Raw genomic sequence first — 23,520 nt, forward strand, 5'->3', positions numbered from 1 at the left:
TAACAAACAGAAATCTGTTGTGTTTCTATACACTAACAATGAACTATCAGAAAGAGAAATTAAGAAAACAATTCAATTGACAATCCCATCAAAAAGAATAAAATATCTAGGAATAAATCTAACTAAGGAGGTAAAATAACTTTACTCAGAAAACTATAATACACTGAGGAAATAAAATGAAGGTGACACAATGAGATGTAAAGATACACCATGCTCATGAATTGGAGGAATTAATTTTGTTAAAATGACCATATTGCCTAAGACAATCTACATGATTCAATGCAATCCATATCAAAATACCAATGGCATTTTTTACAGAACTACAACAAAGAATTCTAAAATTCATATGGAAACACAAAAAGACCCCAAATAACCAAAGCAATCTTAAGAAAGAACAAAGCTAGAGGTATCATGCTCCCTGATTTTGTAACCAAGCAGGACCCTATGGGCTTTCCTGGGACAGACCCCTCCCTGCAGGCCCTCTGGTTTAACTCCTCTCTGAAGTACCTAATGAGAATGTAAATTGGTTGCGGCCACTATGGAAAATAGTATAGAGACGCCTCAAAAAATTAAAACTTGAACAATCACAGGACCCAGCAATTCCACTCCTAGGTATTTATCCAAAGAAAACAAAAACACTAATTGGAAAAGATATATATACCCCTATGTTTATTGCAACATTATTTACAATAGCCAAGATATGGAAGCAACCTAAGTGCCCATAAACAGATAAATGGAGAAAGAAGAGGTGCTGTATATATAAAATGGAATCATACTCAGCCATAAAAGAACAAAATCTTCCCATTTGCAACAATATGAATGGACCTAAAGGTTAATATTCTAAATGAAATAAGTCAGAAAAAACAAATACTGTATGATTTCACTTAAATGTGGACTCTAAAAAACAAAACAAATTAATAAACATAATCAAAACTGACTCATAGATACAGAGAACAAACAGGTGGCTGCCACAGAGGAAGGGGCTCAAGGGAGGAGAGAAATAGATGAGGGAGATTAAGAGGTACAAACTTCCAGTTGCAAAATAAATGAGTCATGGGGATGAAATGTACAACATAGGAATACAGTCAATAATAATGTAATATCTTTGTATGGTGACAGATGGTAAGTAGATTTATTGTGGTTTTATTTTGAAATGTATAGAAATACTGAATCACTGTGTTGTATAACAAGAACTAACATAGTGTTGAAGGTCAATTATACTTCAAAAACAAGCAAACAAACAAACTCATTGAAAAAGAGATTGGACTTGTGGTTACCAGAGGTGGAAGGTGGAAGAGGGGGAACTTGAAGAAGGCAGTCAAAAGGTACAAACTTTCAGTTACAAGATAAATAAGTACTAGTGATGTAATGTATAACATGATAAATATAATTAACACTGCTGTACGTTACCTATGAATACTGTTAAGAGAGTAAATCTTAAGAGTTCCCAACACAAGGAAAAAAATATTTTTTCTATTTCTTCATTTTGTGTCTATATGAGATGATGGATAATCACTAAACTTACTGTGGTAATAATTTCATGATGTAGGTAAGTCAAATCATTACAGTACACACCTTAAATTTATAGTGCTACATGTCAATTATATCTCAATAAAACTTGAAGGGAAAAATCATGTAGTATTTTCACATAACCTAAGTCCAGGCTCCCATATACTTTAAATCATCCCTTGATTACTTAGAATACCTAATACAATGTACACACTATGCAAATAGTTGTAAATACAATGAAAATGATTTGTAAATATTTGCCTGTGAGCTGCAAATTCAAGTTTTGCTTTTTGGAACTTTCTGGAATTTTTTTTCTGAATATTTCGATCTGCATTTGGTTGAATCTGTGGATGTATAACTGCAGATATGGAGGGCTGGCTGTATTCTCCTTCACAGCCATGAAAATTTCACATTTACCTTGATGATTATTTGATAAATGCCTGCCTCCTCCACTAAACTGCAAGCTCCTTAGAGGCTAAGATCATGCCCAGTTTTGCTCCACATTATATCCGCAACATCAAGAGCACTGTGCCTGTTACATAGTAGAAGCTCAATAAATATGAATTGACAAAATGAGGAAATGGTCTCATTTTCACAGAAAAACTTAGACCTCACAGCTCATTGTCTTTTTTTGTCAATTTCCCATGGCTTTTTTTCACTTCACCCAATCACTTGCCATGTCTACCTTCTTAATGTTTCTCTTACCAGTACCTTTCCATTCATTCTTCCTTTTGATAATTATTTCAACAGATATTTATAGGACACTTTCTAGATGCCAGTCACTGTCTTCAGCGTTGAGGATACAGTTGTAAAGAAACAGAAAATACCCCAAGTTTTGTGGAACATAAATTGCAGGATGCCATGGAGGGAGGGTGTGAGGGAGGGGTAACAGACAATTAAGAAGCAAGATGAAAATCAAAAAATATAGCATGTTAGTGATAAGTATTAGGGAATACTTATCAAGGAAAGGAGACATCAAACATTGTGGGATGGTAGTTGAAATTTTAGATAGGGTAGCCAGGGATGGTATCTCTAAAAAGGTGTCATTTGAATAAAGACCAGAAGTGAGGGAGCCAGGCACATGGGTATCTGAGGGATGACTATTCCAAGTTTCCTGACTTAAAAGACATGCTATCTCTTTCACCTAGGAAATCCAGTTTACTTAGATTAGCTCTACTGGAAAATTTAGTGGAGATGACCTTGCTGTAAGTGAGCATACTAGGAAATAAGCACCAGCAGAAAAGATTAAAAAGGCACCCAGAAATACATAGCCAGGTGGGGATTTAGGGAAGGGAGAAATTAAGGCACTTAGAAAAACACTGTTATGTAGAACAGAATAAGAATGGATATTCAAAATTACAACCTTAAGTCAATTAAGAAAACTTTAATTTACACACATAGACCCCAAGGTAGGTAAGGTTACATTTTGGAAAGATTTATAAGACTTCGTACCCAAAAACCAATATACAACAAAAGTAATGAATACAAATATTCATACCACTTAAAGTAGTAACTGGAATACGCAATCATCCTGACTCAAAATCAAACATAAGTGTTTAAAATGGTTTATTGTTTTCTCATTTAACTAGTTAATTCTAGTTAACACAGAAGTTAAGTAAAAAGTATCAGAGACTTGTAATACTGTGGTTAACATCCTAAACTGACATAATGAGCTAGAGAGGAATGCTATATTAAGTTTTATTTAAAATGCAAATTAATATCTTGCTTTTTATATCATTATGCAAATGAATATCTACCTTTTTACATCATAAAATTTCCTACTTTGTGGATATAATTATATATTACTAGCTCAATTAGAGTTCGCTCCTCTCTCAGCAAAATGAGCACCCATAAAATGGATTACCTTTGATGTATCATTTACTATTAGTTCTGTTAACAATATTAATAACTTAGTTACTTATCCTGCCATTCAGGCTGCCTTTCCCTTACCTCTCCTTTAGGAAATTCGAAGCTAGTTTTGGTGGGTGCTAGATCATATTCTTTGTTTCCTCAAAAACAAAAGAAAAATTTGTACCCTGTAGTGATCTGAACGTCTGTATTCACCCAAAGTTCATATGCTGAAATCCTAACCCCCAAAGATGATGGTATTAGGAAGTGGGGCCTTTATGAGGTACCTAAATCATGAGAATGGAGTCCTCATGAATAGGATTAGTGCCTTGTAAAACAGGTTCCACCATATGGGGACACAGTAAGAAGGCACCTGCTGTAAAACAGAAAGAGGGCTTTCACCATCTGGCACCATGATCCTGGTCTTACAACCGACAAACTGTGAAAAATAAATTTCTATTGTTTATGAACTACTACCTACTCGGTGGTATTTCCTCATAGTAGCCCAAATGGACTAAGGCATACCCATTGGCAGTCAATAAATATTTACTGATTAAGTTAGCCATGAACAAAGACCATTTTGATTTATATGCTTACATCTTCAGAATGATAAAATTGATTCATTAACCACTTTTAAAAAAACAATTACTTTTAGGATTTTTTTCCATGTGTAATTATAAAACCAAATCTGTTAAGTCAGTTACACTGGATGTAATAAAAAAAAAATCTCAGACCAGGGACAATGAAAACAAAAAACAAACAAAAAATGTCAGTTGTGGATGGATACTTGTTTACCTTTATCCAATTATAAAAGGCTCAGAAACAATACATTCAGCATAATCTAATCAGAATAGTATCAATCCATAAATAGATTTTACAGGAAATGAAGAATCTGACACTAACATTACTTCTCACCCCTGGCTTTCAGAAGGCATAGTCACATTAAAAAGAAAAGACTGAATATCCCTAATATAAGTTTCTCAAAGAATTTCTAACAGTTATTTTGAATAAATCCTGAAATAAAAATTTTATTTTGCATGTTATCAACCATACATTTAAGCTAATGGCTCTTCAGGAGAAAACTTAGTAACTTTAGAAAAATCTTGGCAGTTTCTGTTACGAACATGATGTTACAAAAATATTAAACCAAGAAAACATTATAAAACATTTCTCTCTCATAGTTACCTACATTCTCCCTTCTGAAATATCTCACTTTGTATATAAGTTCTACACTAGTCCTTAGCAAGAAAAGTTAGCTTCATGTTCACTCATTAAGATAGTTTGCTGTTTTGATCATTTTAAATTAGAACAAAATCAAGCCTTACTATTCAAAAATGTTGGTTTCATATGTATTACTCAAAGAAGAAATCATCCTGGTGACAATATTCCATACTGGTGGAAAAATTAGTTTTCATAAGACCATTTTGAAGATCATTTCTAAAGTGGGAAGAAGGGTAGATGACTGAATTTGCTTTAATTATTTCATGATTTCTGCTATAAAGAAAGATAAAACCAAAACCACAGTTAAGAGACATAAGGTAGCGAGGGACTGGAAAAAGAAGAGAAAACATATAGAGAAAATAGAAATTAATGAAGTTTGTTTCCCTTTTTAGTATTAACACTGTTTCCTGAAAACAGCCTCTTAACAGTTTCCTTCCCTTGACAGCACCCTTTCCCCCATCTCCATCTCTAAGCTTCAGTCACTTGATGGCTCTAGTCAATTTATCCACACCTTTCTTTGAGCAATTTATCCCTTCTCCTGTCATTACAAATAGAAGATTTCCTTGTCAGAGTAAAAGATCACTCTGGGAGTAAGCTCTGAAAAACCCAGTGAGCTGACATCGAGATGGACCAGAACTCCTCTGCAGAGTGTTGTCATAACAAAAGCAGCATAATGTGCCCCAAATGACTAACTAAGCACTGACATAGTCCCTAGTGTGCTGAGGAAGCTAGTCATCTATGCTCTAGAGACATTAGACCAAATGAGCCGACCTACAGGGTTAAGGGGCCTAATACAGGTCCTGAAGATCTTGTAGGCCGACCACTAGATATATAAGAACTGATACTAACGGTGGAAGAAAAATGGCATACCGCATAATCTGATTAGTAGCTGGAAGCATTCAAGTCCAACCAACACCATTTATCACTACATGGTTCCAGTAGAACAGAAGCACTGGTCATATTTCCTCCTTTTTTTTCTACATTTTACATGATACTTTGCACAAAATGCTACTGAGATCAGCACAAATGAAAAGCTGAGACAACAATATATGAAAGTGTTTTGCAAATAGTAAAATCTTATACAACTTCATGTTGTTGTTGTTAATAATATTCTTCCCAGCATACAATGGCCTCATGTGAAAAATCCTCCATCTTTCTGAATACATTATCCAGAATTAATTTCTTTTGCTTTTCAAAAAGAAAAAAATTACAACCAAAGAAAGAATTGTTTCTTTTCTGGAAATTTAATTATAAATATAGAAAAATACTGTATAGCACACAGAGCAAATGAATATGACAAGGATAAAACATATCCTTAAAATCAGTACACAATGCAATATAACATCTCATCTATTAAAGACTCAAGCAAACCAAGTAAAAAGTTTATACACAACAAGAAAAAGTAAGTAGCTATAAAAAATGCATAAAAATACTTTCTGAAACAATATTCACCAAAGTAAATAAAATCTTTATATGCACATTACCTCCTGGTAAATACGACTTGTTTCACCCAAAGGAGACAAAAACTAGCACCCACAAAAAAAGAAGAAAGAAAAAGAGAGTTCACAGATCATTACAAAAAGATGAGTCACCATAAAGCTTTGCAACTTGGTTTATTATAAAATAACGTTTTAAGTATGCTACTTACAGCTAAGTAATTTGTTATGTGAGGAGAAGGTACTGGAAGAAGAGTAAAATAAAATGTTCTGAGAACTCACAAGGTCAAGGTACACTTCCTACCACTTTTAACAAAAATAATATGGGACCTAGGAAAACAATAGGAAAAGACAGAACCACTGGACCTAGCCTCTTGGAGTAACTATGATTAGACTATTGATCAGCGACTAGTGCTGACCTAAATAGAGAGTAACCAGTACTCAGGATGACTCATGCAAATGTGCTTTGTGAACAGAAAAACCTCACCTGTTTCTCCTTTTTCTCTCTATGAGCTTCCCTTACAGAATGGACCTTTGTTTTCTTTCTGGGTCTCTATTTACTGAATTTGAAGAACAGCTCAAATAAATTTTAAAATTCAGTACTTATGTCTGACTTTTAGAAATGGAAGATCACTTTTGCAACCATGGAACCATATTTCTTTGGGGGTTATCGATGAACCAGAAACTGTAATTTCTAATTACCTTTTAAGTTGAATTTAAAACAAAAAAAACTTAAATTCTCATATTTGAATAGCAAAAATGCAGGAAAGATTCATCTTCTGGGCTACAAAAAGGACCAAATTATAAGAAAAGACTTTAAAGACACTGGATAGACAAAAGAATCAATTAAGTTATTGGTATTGCTTAGCCAACGTCCTTTATAATTTGCTTCTAAATTCTAATGAAGATAATTATATACAATGACAAAAATGCATTAAGTCACTGGTAGAAAAGCAAGAATATTCTCACGGATACGGAACTTACTAGAAAGGGTGGATATACATTTAAGAAATATACAGCAATTATTTAAGATTTCAATATTAAAAAGTAATTTAATTATAGTTATTCATTTAAATAAATGTGTATAAAATACATATATGTAAAATAAGTATTTTAAATAGTACCACATCTTTAAGGGAAAATAAGCATGAGTAAGTCATTCTTTTAGTTATAAAACGATGTATATACTTCTAAAACTCTAAAGAATTGCTAAAGAAACTAAGCAATGTTTTTGGCATGATTGAGTAGCTCATTTAGCTAAAGACACTATTTCTTTATATACGCCAAATAAAATTTGAAAAAATAATGAGAAAATTCATTTCTGCATCAATTTTTCACATTTCTTATAATATAATATGAACAAACATTTTATAAATAGCATTAAACATGTACATTCCCATTAGAGAAAATATGCTAAATTTACCACTGGGATCCATACTCCTATATGCCCCACCCTAAAACTGTAAGAGGAATTTCTATATTTGATACTTTGAATAAGATGGGTTTAACTAATACACATTAGAGCTGATAAACTGTAGTTTTTATAACAAAAAACAAGTGATAAGAAAAAATTTTAATTAAATGATCAAATGTAAGAGTCCAGTATTTAATTGTCTGATTGTTTTGTGTTTATTACTCTTGACTCCTTAAAAGATTTTCAATACCTTAACAACAGTATGTAAAATATTCATCACATCACTGAGTAGTACAGGCTACCTATAAGTGCTAATAGCTGAAATATCAGATAACATATTAAATGAATATGGAACTAATAAAACATTGCATATAATAAACGCAAAGCTAATCATGAAATCCAATACTAATGGGATTTTAAAATTATATATTAAAGACATATTTTAAAAGTATACATTAAAAAAATCTGCAAGAAATATAGAATCAGCAACAGTAAAATAAAAAAGCAACACTACTTTACTTGAATGTTTGCATATAGTTATAAAACAATGTCTATTTCTAGAAGCCACAATTTAATATAAAAAGAAGTGTTTTCTTCAAAACGGTAACTTGCTTTTTTAAAACAAATTTTTATTATGCTAAAATGCATATAACATAAAACCTACCATCTTAACCATTTTTAAGTGTACATTTCAAAGTGTACTTTTTCATAATGTTGTGCAACCACCACTACCATCCATTTACATAACTCATTTTTTCTTTTCAAACTTAAACTTTATACCTAGTAAACAATAACTCCCCATTCCCCTCTCCCCCAGCCCTTGGCAGCCACCATTCTTTCTCTGTGATTCTGACTACACTAAGTGCCTCATGTGAGTGGAACCATATAGTAAATGTCTTTTAATGACTGGTTCATTCACTTAGCAAAATGTCTTCATAGTTCACCCATGCTGTAGCATTCTGCAGAATTCCCTTCCTTTTTAAGGCTGAATAATACCCTATTTTATGTACAGGCTACATTTTGCTTCTCTCTTCACCCATCAATGAACAGTGGGGTTAATTCCATGTTCTAGTGAACATGCTACTATGAACATGGGTGTGCAAATACCACTTCAAGACCCATCTTTCAGTTCCTTTGAGTATGCACCCAGAAGTGGAATTGCTGGATCATATGGTAATATTCAACTTTAAATTCTTTGAGGAACTGCCATATTGCTTTTCACAGCATCTGTATCATTTTGCATTCCTGCTAGCAGTGCACAAGAGTTCCAATTTCTCCACATCCTCACCAACATTTGTTGTTTTGATTTTTTGATAGCATCCATTCTAATGGGTGTGGGGTGGTATCCCATTATAGTTTTGATTTGTATTTCTCTAATGATTAGTGATCTTGAGCATCATTTCATGTGCTTATTGGCCATTTGTATATTTTCTCTGGAGATATGTCTGTTCAAATTCTTTGCCCATTTTTGAATCAGGTTGTTTTGTATTGTTGAGTTTCAAAAGGTCTCTATATGTTCTGGATATTAAACCCTTATCAGATATATGATTTGCAAATATTCTCTCCCATTCTGTGAGTTACCTTTTTTTTTTAATGGGATCTTCCTGGAGCAGGGATCGAACCCGTGTCCCCTGCATTGGCAGGCGGATTCTTAACCACTGCGCCACCTAGGAAGCCCTGTGAGTTAACCTTTTTAACTCTGTGAATAGTCTTTTCATGCATAAATTTTAAAAATTTTCATGAAGTACAATTTATTTTTTCTTTTACTACCTGTCCTTTGGTGTTATATCTAAGAAATCATAGCTAAATCCAATGCTGTGAAGTTTTTGTTCTATGTTTTCTTCTAAGAATGTTACGGTTTTAGGTGTTATATTTAAGTCCTTGATCCATTTTGAATTATTTTTTTTGTAGTATTAGACAAGAATCCAACTTCATTCTTCTCTATGTGGATATCCAGTTTCCCCAGCACCATTTGTTAAAAAGACTGTCCTTTCCCTGTTGAATGATCTTGGAACCCTTATCAAAAATGATTTGAACATATATGCAAGGGTTCATTTCTGGGTTTTCTTTCCCATTCGATTGGTTTATATGTGACTTTATGCCAGTATCAGACTCTTTTGATTACTATACTTTTGTAGTAAGTTTTGAAATTAGGAAGTATGAGTCCTCCAAGTTTGTTCTTTTTCAAAATTGTTTTGACTATTCAGGGTCCCTATAGATTCCATATGAATTTTAGGATGTATTTTGCTATTTCTACAAAAAACATCATTGGGATTTTGGAACAAATTTCATTGACTCTGTAGACTGCTACCCAATATTACTTGGGTAATATTGACATTTTAACAATACTAGGTATTCAAACCCATGAACACAGGATGTGTTTCCCTTTTTTTATGTCTTCTTTAATTTCTTTTAGAAATGTCTTGTGGATTTCATTAAGGTTATTTCAAAGCATTTTATTCTTTTCAATGCTATTGCAAATGGAACTGTATCATAATTTCCTTTTCAGATTATTGATGGTTCATGTATAGTGACTTCTGTGTGCTGCCTTTGTATCCTGCTACTTTACTGAATTCATTCATAAGTTCTTTAGGTTTTGTTTTGGTTTGGGTTTTTTTGTGTGTGGGATCTATAGGATTTTCTACATATAAGATTATATCATCTGCAGAGATTATATTACTTCTTCCTTTCCAATATGGATGCCTTTTATTTCTTTTTCTTGACTAACTGCTCCAGGTAGAACTTCCAGTAGTATGTTGAATAGAATTGGTGAAAGTGGGCATCACTGCATTGTTCCTGATCTTAGAGGAAACACTTTCAGTCTTTCACCACAGAGTATGATATTTACTCTGGGTTTTTCATATAAGGTTTTTATTAGGTTGAGAAAGTTTCCTTCTATTCTAGTTTGTTGAGTGTTTTTATCATGAAAAGGTGTTAAGTGTTGTAAAATGCTTTTTCTGCATTGATTAAGATGATTATGTGGGGGTTTTTTCCCTTCACTTTGTTGATGTGGCATAGTACACTGATTTTTGTATGGTGAACCGTCCTTGCATTCCAGGAATAAATCCTACTTGGTCATGGTGTATAATTCTATTAATGTGCTGCTGAATTCTGTTTGCTAGTATTTATGGAGGATTTTTGTGTCAATGTTTATAACGGATATTGGTCTATAGTTTTCTTTTCTTGCAGTGTCTTTGTCTGGATTATCAGGGAAATGCTGACCTCACAGGATGAGTTAGAAAGTATTTCCTCTTCTCTGAATGTTCAGTAGAATTCACCAGTGAAGCCATCAGGTCTGGGGCTTTTCTTTGTCAAGAGATTTTTGATTCCTGATTCAATCTCCTCACTAGCTATAGGTCTATTCAGATTTTCTATTTGTTCATGATTAGTCTTGGTAGCATTTGTTGTTTCTAGGAATTTATCCATTTAATCTAGGTTATCCAATTTGCTGGCATACAACTGTTCGTAGTACTCTCATATAATCCTTTCTATATCTGTACAATTGGTGGTTATGTCCCCATTTTCAGTTCAGTAATTTGAAATTAGGTTTTATTTTGGTTTGGGTTTTTTTGTGTGTGGGATCTATAGAGTTTTCTACGTATAAGATCACATCATCTTTCTTTTTCTCTTAGTCCTTCTAGCCAAGATTGTCAACTTTGTTGGTCCCTTCAATTCAGTTTCACTGATTTTCTCCATTGTTTTTCTTTAGGTTTCATTTGTTCTTCTTTTCCTAGTTCCTTAAGTTGTAAAGCTAGGTTGCTGATTTGAGAACTTTCTTGTTTTTTAATCTAAGTATTTAGAGCTATAAATTTCTCCCTTAGCACTTCTTTTAATGTGGGCCTTAAGTTTTGGTATACTGTGTTTTTGTTTTCATTCATCTCTAAGTATTTTCTAATTTCCCTCGTGATTTCTTTGATCCACTGGTTGTTTAAGAGTGTGTTTAATTTTCACAAATTCATGAATTTTCCAGATTTTATTCCATTATTAATTTCTAATTTTATCCAACTGTGACTGGAGAAGATATTCTGAATGATATCTTTTAAAATCTACTGAGATTGAATTTATAGCCTAGTCATGTGCACTTGAGACACATGTATGCTGTTGATGTTGGGTAGTGTTCTGTACTTGTCTGTTAGATCTAGTTGGTTTATTGTGTTAGTCCTCTATTTCCTTATTTATATTCTGTCTGGTTATTCTATAGACTATTGTGAGTGGCATACTGAAGCCTTTAACTGTTTTTGTAGCACTATCTCTTTCTCCCTTTAATTCTGTCAGTTTTTGATTTATTTTGATGGTCTGACATTAGATGCATAAATATTTATAACTGCATTATCTTATTGCTGTATTGAACCTTTAATTAACATATTTTTTACTAAAATGCCCTTACTGATTTAATTAAAATTCTCTTACTACTTCTACTTAATTAAAAATTAAGGTGAGATTTCAGGAAAACTGTTTAAAAAAACAAGCTGTTATATTTTTATTACTTATTTATCTGTGTGAATCTAAACTGTGCAAAAAAGAAAAAGAAAGAAAAGACACAGATGTTGATTTCAAAGTTTTTGCACTCAACAAAATGTCTCACCATTGTATAATGCATAATGGGCTTTATAACAAGTAAATTATATTAAAAATTCATATTATACAATACCATTTTTAATCTGTTTTATATTTGGAATGAATTGTTCATTAGAGAGAAAAAAAGAATGCCACTGTTAAAAACGTAGATGAAAACAGTATTCTATGGCTATACCATGGTACCTTTCAGGATAAAGAAATATAAAATACAGGTTTTAACTAGGGAATGTCAAAATAAGCTAAGAGAAAATTTTACAGACTGTACTAATTTTCAGAATTGTCAGGCAGAATTTTTTGCCATTATATAATCTACAGATGTCTAATGGCATCATTCATGAGTGTCATATCCAGTGTTATTCACACCAGTTAGAGAGAGCCAACTGTACATATTTGTTCCTAATGCTACATTCAGTGATACCAGGTTAGTAGCTTGAAATGTCCACTGAACAAATAATCTCATTAAAAAATTATAATTATAAATTATTATAAGTGCTATGAAAGAAAAGTATACGACTCCATGATTGTATTAACCAGGAGACTGTCCTCCTCTGTAGGCTCTGGAAAAGCTTCCCTGAGAAAGCGAAATTTAACTCAAGACCTGAAGAATGCGTCAGATAGAAGAAACAGCACTTTTTCAGTTCCAAACATGTTGGTTCCACCTTTGCTGGAACTTTTATTTCCACCTTTGATGCCTCCTGGCATTTTTCTCATGAATTTTATTGTATCTAGCCACCAATGCTGACCTTCCTAATCCCCATAATAGTATCAGCTAATGTTTACTGAGCTCATATACTCAGAAAATATCATTCTAAGCAATTTAAATAAATGAACTCATTTAACCCTCACAATGACCACATGAGATAGGTTGTATGGCTTCAGTTTACAGATGAGAAATCTGAGGCAGAGCCGTGACAGGTTACTTGTATGAAATTACACAGCTACTGGTCCTAGTCCTTGCATGACCATCATGTCCCTCATAACTTATCACAACTACAGAAGCCCTAAGACACCAAGCTACATTAGCAATACTATTGGGCAAAAAATACCAAGTCTCCTATATCCTCTGAACTGCTATCATTTTCAACTAGACAGGATCATGCTTATTTTCTCCAGCTTTCAGAAATTAGGAATAAAAAATTGACCAAGGTAGCCTAACTAAAACATCCTCAGGAGCAAGAAAAATGTCTTTAGAACAAGTAATACTTTCTTACAAAAAATTATTCATCTAGAATATGAAATAACGAAAACTGGCAAGGAGAAGAATTATAATTTATTTAATTCCTTCTGTACCCCCCAAGGAAGAGGAAGATAAGAGGAATTTTTTTTTCTTTTAATTCAAACTCATAAATATTTTGCATGTATTTGCCAAAGTAAATTAATATGTAGTGAATTGGCTATGATGGAGAAGAAATTACCAAAATCAATTATTTTTCTTTAAGTAAGCACCTTTTAAATATTAAAGAAAAGGAAATAATTATTAAATGACCAAGGCCTCACTCAAAACTACAGTTAGTTTTAAAGTTCCTGTTATGACCAAAGTTTCATTTGTAAATTTATCATTGAAGGTGATGTGAAAAACAGTAATTAAGTGGGTGATTGATACAGGTGAATGTATGACTCATAGTTTGCAAAGGAAAATAATTTTGGAGAAAAGGCTCAGGAAGAAAAGCAGCAAATAATGGACTCCGGAAGAAATGAAGACCTTTCCTGTCCAAGGACTGTCAGTGGTTCTTTATTACTTGAAGATTAAGGGAATAGTGAATAAAGCTGTCTGCCAGACAAGAGAAAAGGTAAGAAATAACACTGTCTCTAAGTGTACCTCACAGTAAAGTTCTCAGAAATAATATTCATAAAATTAAAATTTCTATAAAAAGTTACTAGAAAACCCAACTCAGATCAGAACAATGGAACTGTCAAGATAAACCAGCATTACAATTGTCAGGAACTTGAACAGAAGGAAACAGCAGGGTAGATCAAGTTGTAGAATCGCCTAATTTTATTCCACTTGGTTTTTGAAAAAAAGCAGATCCAATAATGAATTAGGAGGAGACTTAGTAGGGTTTGTTTTTGTTTGGTTGTTTTTCTACTTCATGGGTTATTGAAAATAAATATTTGGTTTTCGCTACTAGGGTTCAGCAAATTTATACAAGGAGTTTGGTTTCTGGTTCCAAAGATCAAATTCAAGCCATCAAATTCAGTTCTACATTTTTACTAAACACCCCTCCACTCTCATATAGATCTCAAATATATACATTTATACATACATTTTAAAAATCACATTTTGATATGAGTATTAATTGTTATCCCTGCCTTATGAATCTTTAAAGAAAATGAAGGGAATTTCATTTTGATAAAGTCATATTTAACAGGAAATTTTATCCAATTTAATTTTTTAACTTAAACTTTCACGTATATTATGGAGTCCCAACTATGTGACAGCATTTGGCCAGATGCTTTAAACACATAATCACATTTAAGAATACTGGGTTTGGGCTTCCTAGGTGGCCAATGCAGGGGACATGGATTCAAGCCCTGCTCCAGGAAGATTCCACATGCCACGGAGCAACTAAGTCCATGCGCCACAACTATTGAGCCTGCACTCTAGAGCCTGTGAGCCACAACTATTGAGCCCATGTGCTGCAACTACTGAAGCCCATGCACCTAATAGCCCATGCTCCACAACAAGATAAGCCACGACAATGAGGAGTCCGTGCACCACAACGAAGAGTAGCCCCCACTCACCGCAACTAAAGAAAGCCCGCACACAGCAAAAAAGACCCAACATAGCCAATAAAATAAATACATAAATAAATAAATAAATAAATAAAAGATGTTAAACTTAAAAAAAAAAAGAATACTGGGTTTATTTCACTATATATACCCTGCCTGTGGATAAGGCAAACAGAATATTTTTATGGTGAAGCAACCTAAGTCCTATCACTGGTGGCTTTTTAAGAGCTGTGTGTGTGTGTGTGTTCGCACACACATGGGTGTTAGACAATGGGGTCAAACCTATACGGTCCTGTTATACAATCTTTGCTCTTAACTACTAAGCCATTATGTGTTGGAAAAATAAACAAGGTATGGCTTTTAAAATGAATATAACTGATTTAGGTAATAATAGTAGCTTCTAGGGTAAGAGATCATAGTTCTGAAGTCACTATGATAATTATTACCAGCATAAAGTTATAAGCAGACATTTAATGAAAATTTACTATGATAATTTCTTTTCCTTTTGTAAATGTGATTAATTTTCACAAAGACTCTAGCTTTTTTTTTGGATATTATATCACCTAACATTTTTGTGATCTCTTGATAGGTTTTAAAGATTTTCATATCTGAGACCTTATACAACCCTGTTAGCAACACTAAATAAGGCAAGTATGATGGATAATTTTATATGCCAACTTCGCTGGGCCATGGTGCCCAGATATTTGGTCAAACATTATTCTGGATGGTTCTGTGAAGGTTTTTTTTTTAGATAAGATTAACATTTAAATTGCTGGACTCAAACATCATTCTCAATGGTGAAAAGCTGAAAGCATTCCCTCTAAGATCAGGAACAAGACAAGGATGTCCACTCCTGCCACTACTATTCAAATAGTTTTGGAAGTCCTTGCCACAGCAATCAGAGAAGAAAAAGAAATAAAAGGAATCCAAATTGCAAAAGAAATAAAAGTGTCACTGTTTGCAGATGACATGATACTATACATAGAAAATCCTCAAGATGCCACCAGAAAACTACTAGAGCTAATCAATGAATTTGATAAAGTTGCAGGATAGAAAATTACCACACAGAAATCTCTTTCACTCCTATACACTAACAACAAAAGATCAGAAAGAGAAATTAAGGAAACAATCCCACTCATCACTGCAACAAAAAGAATAAAATACCTAGGAATAAACCAAACTAAGGAGGTAAAAGATCTGTACTCAGAAAACTATAAAGACACTAATGAAAGAAATCAAAGATGACACAAACGGATGGAGAGATATACCATGTTCTTGGATTGGAAGAATCAACACTGTGAAAATGACTATACTACCCAAAGCAATCTACAAATGCAATGCAATCCCTATCAAATTACCAATGGCATTTTTCACAGAACTAGAACAAAAAATCCTAAAATTTGTATGGAGACACAAAAGACCCCAAATAGCCAAAGCAATCTTGAGGGAAAAAAATGGAGCTGGAGGAATCAGACTCCCTGACTTCAGACTACACTACACAGCTACAGTTATCAAGACAGTATGGTACTGGCACAAAAATAGAAAGGAAAATCAATGGAACAGCATAGAAACTCCAGAGATAAACTATGGTCAACTCATCTATGACAAAGGAGGCAAGGATATATAATGGAGAAAAGGCAGCCTCTTCAATAAGTGGTGCTGGGAAAACTGAACAGCTACATGTAAATGAATGAAGTTAGAACACTCCCTAACACCATACACAAAAATAAACTCAAAATGGATTAAAGACCTAAATGTAAGGCCAGACACTATAAAATTCCTAGAGGAAAATATAGGAAGAACACTCTTTGACATAAATCACAGCAAGATCTTTTTTGACCCACCTCCTAGAGTAACAGAAATAAAAACAAAAATAAATTAGTGGGACCTAATGAAACTTAAAAGCTTCTGCACAGCAAAGGAAACTATAAGCAAGACGAAAGGACAACCCTCAGAATGGGAGAAAATATTTGCAAACGAATCAACAGACAAAGGATTAATCTCCAAAATATATAAGCAGTTCATGGAGCTCAATATCAAAAACACAAACAACCCAATCAAAAAATGGGCAGAAGACCTAAATAGGCATTCTTCCAAAGAAGACATACAGATGGTCAAGAGGCACATGAAAAGCTGCTCAACATCACTATTGATTATTAGTGAAATTATTAGAGAAATGCAAATCAAAACTACAATGAGGTATCACCTCGCACTGGTCAGAATGGGCATCATCAGAAAATCTACAAACGATAAATGCTGGAGAGGATGTGGAGAAAAGGGAAGCCTCCTGCAGTGTTGGTGGGAATGCAAATTGATACAGCCACTATGGAAAACAGTATGGAGGTTCCTTGAAAAACTAAAAACAGAATCACCATATGACCCAGCAATCCCACTACTGGGCTATACCCAGAGAACACCATAATTCAAAAAGACACATGCACCCCAATGTTCACTGCAGCACTATTTACAATAGCCAGGTCATGGAAGCAACCTAAATGTCCATCAACAGATGAATGGATAAAAAAGATGTGGTACATATACACAATCGAATATTACTCAGCCATAAGAAGGAACGAAATTGGGTCATTTGTAGAGACATGGATGGACCTAGAGACTGTCATACAGAGTGAAGGAAGTTAGAAAGAGAAAAATAAAGATTGTATATTAACACATATATGTGAAATATAGAAAAATGGTAAAGATCAACTGGTTTGCAAGATGTAGAGAACAAACATACTAACACCAAGAGGGAAAAGCGGGGGTGGGGTGGGGTGGGGTGTTGGGGTGGGATGAATTGGGAGATTGGGACTGCCATATATACATTACTAATAAAAAAATATTAATTGTACACTTTAAATATATGCAGTTTAGTGTATGTCAATTATATCTCAGTAAAAGTTCTTAAAAAAAATAATATAAATAAATAAATAAATAAATAAATAAATAAATAAATAAAAGCTCCCAGATGGAGGGAGAATGGAGTGAAACACTGGAAAAAAATAAAAATAAAAATAAATAAATAAATAAATTGCTGGACTGAGTAAAGCAGATTACCTTCCAAAAAATGGGTGGGCTCATCCAATCACTGGAAAGCCTTAATGGAACAAACACCAACCTCCCTGGAAGGAGGAATTCTGCCAGCCAACTGCCTTAGGACTCAAACTGGAAGTCTTACCTGGGTCTCCGGCCTGCCAGCCTACTGTGCAGATTTTGAATTTAACAACCCTCTGTAATCATGTAAGTAAATTCCTTAACATTAATCAAACAATCTCTTTCTCTCTCTCTCTCTTTATACACACACCCCCCACACACACATACTGTTGGTTCTGTTTCTCTGGAGAACTATCAATAAGACAGAAGGGTAGCTAAAAACTAAGGCTAAGAAAATAGGGGCAGGAATTCAGATTTTTACCTTCGTCTCCAGTCATTCCTAAAAAGATACTAAAATTCTTAAGAAGCTATACTAGAATTCAGTTTTCATACCCTAACCACATAGCCAGAATAATGTTCTTTTCCTTTTAAAACTGTTATTTGACAAAACTAATCAACTCTGGAAAACAGTCTGGCAGATTCTCAAAACGTTAGGCATAGAGTTACCATGTGACCCAGCAATTCTACTCCTAGGTACATGCCCAAGAGAACTGAACATATGTCCACACAAAAACTTGTACATGAATGTTCATAGCACCATTATTCAGGGTAGTCCAAAAGTGGAAACATAAATCTCATCAATTGACGAATGGATTAAAAAAAAGTCATATGCATACAATGGGATGATTCAGGAATAAAAAGAAATGAAGTACTGATACATGCTACAATGTGGATAAATCTTGAAAACAGGCTAAGTAAAAGAAGGCAGGTGGAAAAGAGCACATATTGCATGAATTTATTGATACGATAGTCTAGATTAGACAAATCCATATAGACAAAATATAGATTAGTGGTTGTCAGAGCCAAGGAGAAGGAGATCCATGGGGAGGGAATGCTAATTGGTATGGGTTTCCTACTGGGATGATAAAAACGTTCCTGCATTAGACAGTGGTGATAATTGCATAACCTTGTGAATAAACTAAAAACCCTTGAATTGTACACCTTAAAATTGTGAATATTGAGTGAACTGTAGCTCAAAAAATGTTAGAAAATAAAAAACTAATCAACTTACCTGCCCTTTTTGTGGTGCCAAACAACGAACAACTTCATCCACCATCACTGGAATATGTAATTTAGTCCTCAATTCAGAATCTCTATCTTGTAACTCCTGAGTTCCAATTTGATTTGTTTGCTCCTGGGCTTCATATTCATTATATCTTTCTGCGGTAGCATGTATTTTTTTTGGCCAGACACGCAAATTAAATATGTCAGATTCCAAACAGGATGAAAGGAAATTTTTATAGATTCTACAAAAATATGGGTATCGAAGCATTCTGTAGATCAACAAATCTAGAAAAAAATTTAAAATATCATGATTGTTGGATTTTTTTTAAAAGGATGTTATAATACTTGGGGGAAGCAAATTAGTATGCAATATTTAACACAGGAAAAATATGTAAAACTCATCATCTCTAACAAGTGAAGGTAACTACCTTCCCTGTGCAAAGCAAGGCACCCAAGAGAACCCCAGAAACTATTTGAAAATATAATTTTTAATGTGGCCTGATAAGCTCTGAGACCATTAATGTTTTAACCAACAGAGATGTGAATATTGATTAGTTATCATTTTTCTGATATATGCTTTTTTGAATTTTAATTAAGTCTAAAGAATGGGTTCAATGCATCAGAACTGTTAATTTGAAAAAGCTATCTAGATGACTGAAGGGATTATAAATATTATTCTATTTTAGGTTCATGTGGTCTTTTATTTCAAGCCCTTCTGTTTTTCTCATAAAATAAAATCTTCATTTTCAATTTAACTTTGAGAAATTGTCCCTGAAAAATGACTATGCATGTACAACCAAAAAGAAAAGGAGGTTATCAGTCTGTGAAAATCTTACAGATTTGTCATGGATATTTTCTGACAAAATCATCTCACCATGGCTCACATCAGTGAAATACATATCATTTTAAACTATAACTTTATAAACACTCCACTGAACACACTTTTTGGCATTTCATATCCGTCACTGTTTTAATTGCCTGCCCCCTGCCACACCCCTCCCCCAAAGCAAGTACTTTCCTTTGCTTTCTCTTACTTGCTCCATTTTATTCTGTAATCTGTAACTCTTTAAAATGCAGAGGAAAAAAGTAATTTATGAAATATATTAACAGAATACCTTTTGAAAACATTTTGCTCTTTACCCATTTGGTTGCAAGCAACATTTTTGATACTATTACAGTAAATAACAACTTAACACTACTCTTCCTTCCTCATGGATTATGAGTTATTTAAAAGAACCATGGAATTCTTGGTGGTGCAGTGGTTGGGAGTTCACCTGCCAATGCAGGGGATATGGGTTCAATCCCTGGTCCAGGAAGATCCCACATGCCATGGAGCAACTAAGCCCATGCACCACAACTACTGAGCCTGTGCGCTATAACTACTGAAGCTCACCCGCCTAGACCCTGTGCTCCCCAACAAAAGAAGCCACCACAATGAGAAGCCTGCTCACTACAACGAAGAGTAGCCCTGTTCGCTGCAACTAGAGAAAGCCCATGTGCAGCAACAAAGACCAAATGCAGCCAAATAAGTAAATAGATAACTTTTTAAAAAAATAAAATAAAATAAAAGTAAGAACCACACCTTTATACCCACAAAATCAGATGCACACTAGGTACTTAACATGTGTTTTCTGGAAAAAAATAAAAATAAAAAAGAATGACTGGATAAATTCCAAATTCTACAGAATCAACATTTTTATCAAACCTTGCTTTAGAAAATTTTACCTGTCTCACTGACCCTACCAAAAACCACATTCTCAAAATATTTAAGAAACATAAATCTTGCTTAAACATACCTTCCCTTCATTTTGCAATAGGAAATGAAGAATAATGTTGAAAAGTCAATCACATGTAATGACTGGAAAATAAGTTTTAAAAAATATATATTTATTTATATATAAAAATATAAATGTAATATCAATAAGATGTAAGCTTCAGGATAATACATCAACTTTACCAAAGGCATAATTCACAGAATTATGTTGTAAATGTGACACACAAAAAATATGGCAAAAAAAAGTTTTAAATGAGTGTTTCAAGTAAAATTTTGGATGTTCAGCAATAACAAATTAGCCAAATTATGAATTATGCCTTATGTTTTCCAGAAAGTTTACACAAGTAAGCCAAACTATGCTCTAACTTAGCATTTCTAACATACTCAGCACTTAGCTAAGTACCACTTACTATTTAAGCATACTACATGTACTAACTCATTCAGTCCTTACCCCAACTCTTAAAGGTAGGTACTATTATTGTTTCTATTTTACAAATGAGGAAAACAGAGAAGTAATTTGCCGAAAGGTCACATAGCTGGAGAGCCATAAAGCTAGAACTGTTAACACCAGAATTCTATCCCCAGAACCTTTTCTCTTAACCTACATGCTATAAACACAGCCCACTGGCTCTATTTAATACAGTCATGTAATTGAATGGCACTTTGATTACGTTGGCTATGTATTTTTAGTATTCCTTGAATTAGGTTAATTTTTTTTTAAGGAGCCAATATCCTATTGCTTGGTCCTACTTCACTTGCAAATACAATACACTGTGAGGCACCCAACAGCGGACACAAGAATGATGTACAGCCCTAAATAGTGGAATCTGGAGTATTTAAACAATACAACCAATAGCTTAGTCAATTCTTTTGCCTATCCAATATATGTAAACAATCTACACTGTATGTTCAGATTTTTATTTAAAAAAAAAAAAAAAGCAAACAAACAAAAAGCCCATCAATTCCAATAACAGAATCAGAACCACAGAGGAAAAAGCAAGTACGATAGACAAATGCTTCTTTCAACAGCATTTAATTTTCTTCTGCATTCAATTTCTTTGTATTTATTCACATATATTCAAGGTACAAAGCCTGTAGATTTTAGTATGCACTAATTGGCTACTTATGTAGGTAAACATGGAGAAAAAGCCCCAATAATTAATCTTCCTCTTTGGTTGTATATTTGAATACCTCCCTAAAAATGGAAGGGGGCAAGCTCTAAAGTGAGTTCCTTCCCTGTCTTCTGCAGCCCAATCTCCTATCAGATACCCAGAGCACCCCTGCAGTCCGCTAAGAACCAGCCACCCTAAACGATTTAAGATAAAGTTCCCTCTGTTCCCAGTAAAGAAGCAGGGTATCGGGAAACCTAAACTCTACAGCCAACTCTGTGGTTTCCTAGGCAAGCCATTTAACTTTTCTCTGCCAGCAAAATGCAGTTTAAACTGCTGAGACCACGGAGTTAGCCAGGTTGCTCTTTTAAATGTGAGAACACAAAGGTGAGCGATACCTTTGAAAACTACTTCCTCAGCGGACCTACCAATTACCATCATTGCAGTCAGCTACCCCTGCAAAGAAAACCCTTTGGAAACTTAATTCCTAAGGCCAAAAATTCGACTTGGAGGCTGGCACCCGAACGCAGAGAAAGTGAAAGAGGTCCCAAAGAAAAAGGAAGAATTCATTCTTTTGCGTTAAGGATTACACTCTGACAAGAGAAACTGTTTAGAAACTTCTGAACTCAGGGTGAATGAGTGTTGAGGAGAGGAAGCGGGAGAGCAGAGGCGCGAGTTTCCTTTGTGCTGGGCGAATGCAGCGATCCCTGGAAGTTTCCCCAAAGGGGAGGGGCTGGCTTCAAAAGAGCTCCCGGGACTCGGCCACCTTCTCCTCACCTGAGGCACAAAGATTTCTCAGTTGGCCTCTAACTCGGGCCTGCGACGACCACTACGGTGCTGAAGAACCTGAATTTGCCGCCGGCCCGGGTCTCAGCCCTGGGGGAAACTTGCAAGGACGGACAGATTCGGCCCACGTCCGCCCCAGCAACCGAGACCGTCTGCCTTTGGTTCCGCTGCTTCCAACCCCCAGCTGCCAAAGGGTCCCGCAGGCGCTCAGGGTTCCAAATGGTGTTCCTGGGGGAGGTGTGGGATATAAGTCCTTACTACTGTTGCCAGGTTTAAATTCACTTTTACTTTTTTTTTAATGTCTGATGTAACTTCAAATCTCACTTTCCATTTTATCCTTCTCTCCACTCTTTTCAGTTTACTCTGAACCTATGTTAAGCTTGTGTTCTAAATAACACGGCAGTTAGTTATACTTTAATTTCTAACAAAAGGTGGGAATTTCTGTCTCCTTAGCACTACGTGTTTGGAAAGTTTTGATTCTTTTCCCTTCATTTCATTACAAAATACGCCAGTTTCTTATCCTTTCTGTTATACTCCTTTAATGTCTTGCCAAACTAAAGAGAAGCCAGCTGGCACAGTAAATCTACAATTCCTTAATATGGACTTCATCTGAACACTATATTCACTAGATTAAGATAGCATCTCAATATCACTTAATCTAGAAAGTATTTCAGAAACAAATGACTCCATTCTGAATTGGCTGGGTTGTACCTTTCAAGAGAAATATTTTCCTTTAGAGACTTTCTGAGAACTTCAGTTTTCTCTTCAGTAAAATGAATAATGCATACATCTCATGGGCTGTTTTGAAAATTGACTAGATAACATATAAAAGATTAATAAAATGCCTGGGACATCAATGGTAAAGTACTATAGAGTGCATATTTGAAATAAAATTTTATTACCAAACCCAGCACCATACAGATCATTATCTTATTTACTAAGATATATGTAATACAGCTA

The 23,520-nt window shown here is 34.3% G+C and overlaps 1 protein-coding gene across 6 annotated transcripts in view; it reads right to left on the reverse strand.

Annotated features, from left to right (window-relative positions):
- The window catches only part of METTL15 (methyltransferase 15, mitochondrial 12S rRNA N4-cytidine), a 203,272-nt gene that overhangs the window by 178,707 nt on the left and 1,045 nt on the right, over positions 1–23,520 (reverse strand). For 3 of the 6 annotated variants that reach the window (XM_057695088.1, XM_057695084.1, XM_057695089.1), the window contains exons 1-2: positions 22,552–22,766; positions 18,899–19,176 (exon numbers count right to left, since the gene is read on the reverse strand). In XM_057695088.1, the coding sequence (XP_057551071.1) occupies positions 18,899–19,159 (261 nt within the window). In that variant the 5' untranslated portion in view covers positions 19,160–19,176; positions 22,552–22,766. Of the gene's footprint in view, positions 1–18,898; positions 19,177–20,473; positions 20,523–22,551; positions 22,767–23,520 lie in introns of those variants that run through there. The other 3 variants (XM_057695087.1, XM_057695086.1, XM_057695085.1) reach the window with 2 other exon arrangements.

The sequence above is a fragment of the Hippopotamus amphibius genome, chromosome 9 (genome assembly GCF_030028045.1).
Source record: "Hippopotamus amphibius kiboko isolate mHipAmp2 chromosome 9, mHipAmp2.hap2, whole genome shotgun sequence".
Classification (NCBI taxonomy): domain Eukaryota; kingdom Metazoa; phylum Chordata; class Mammalia; order Artiodactyla; family Hippopotamidae; genus Hippopotamus; species Hippopotamus amphibius.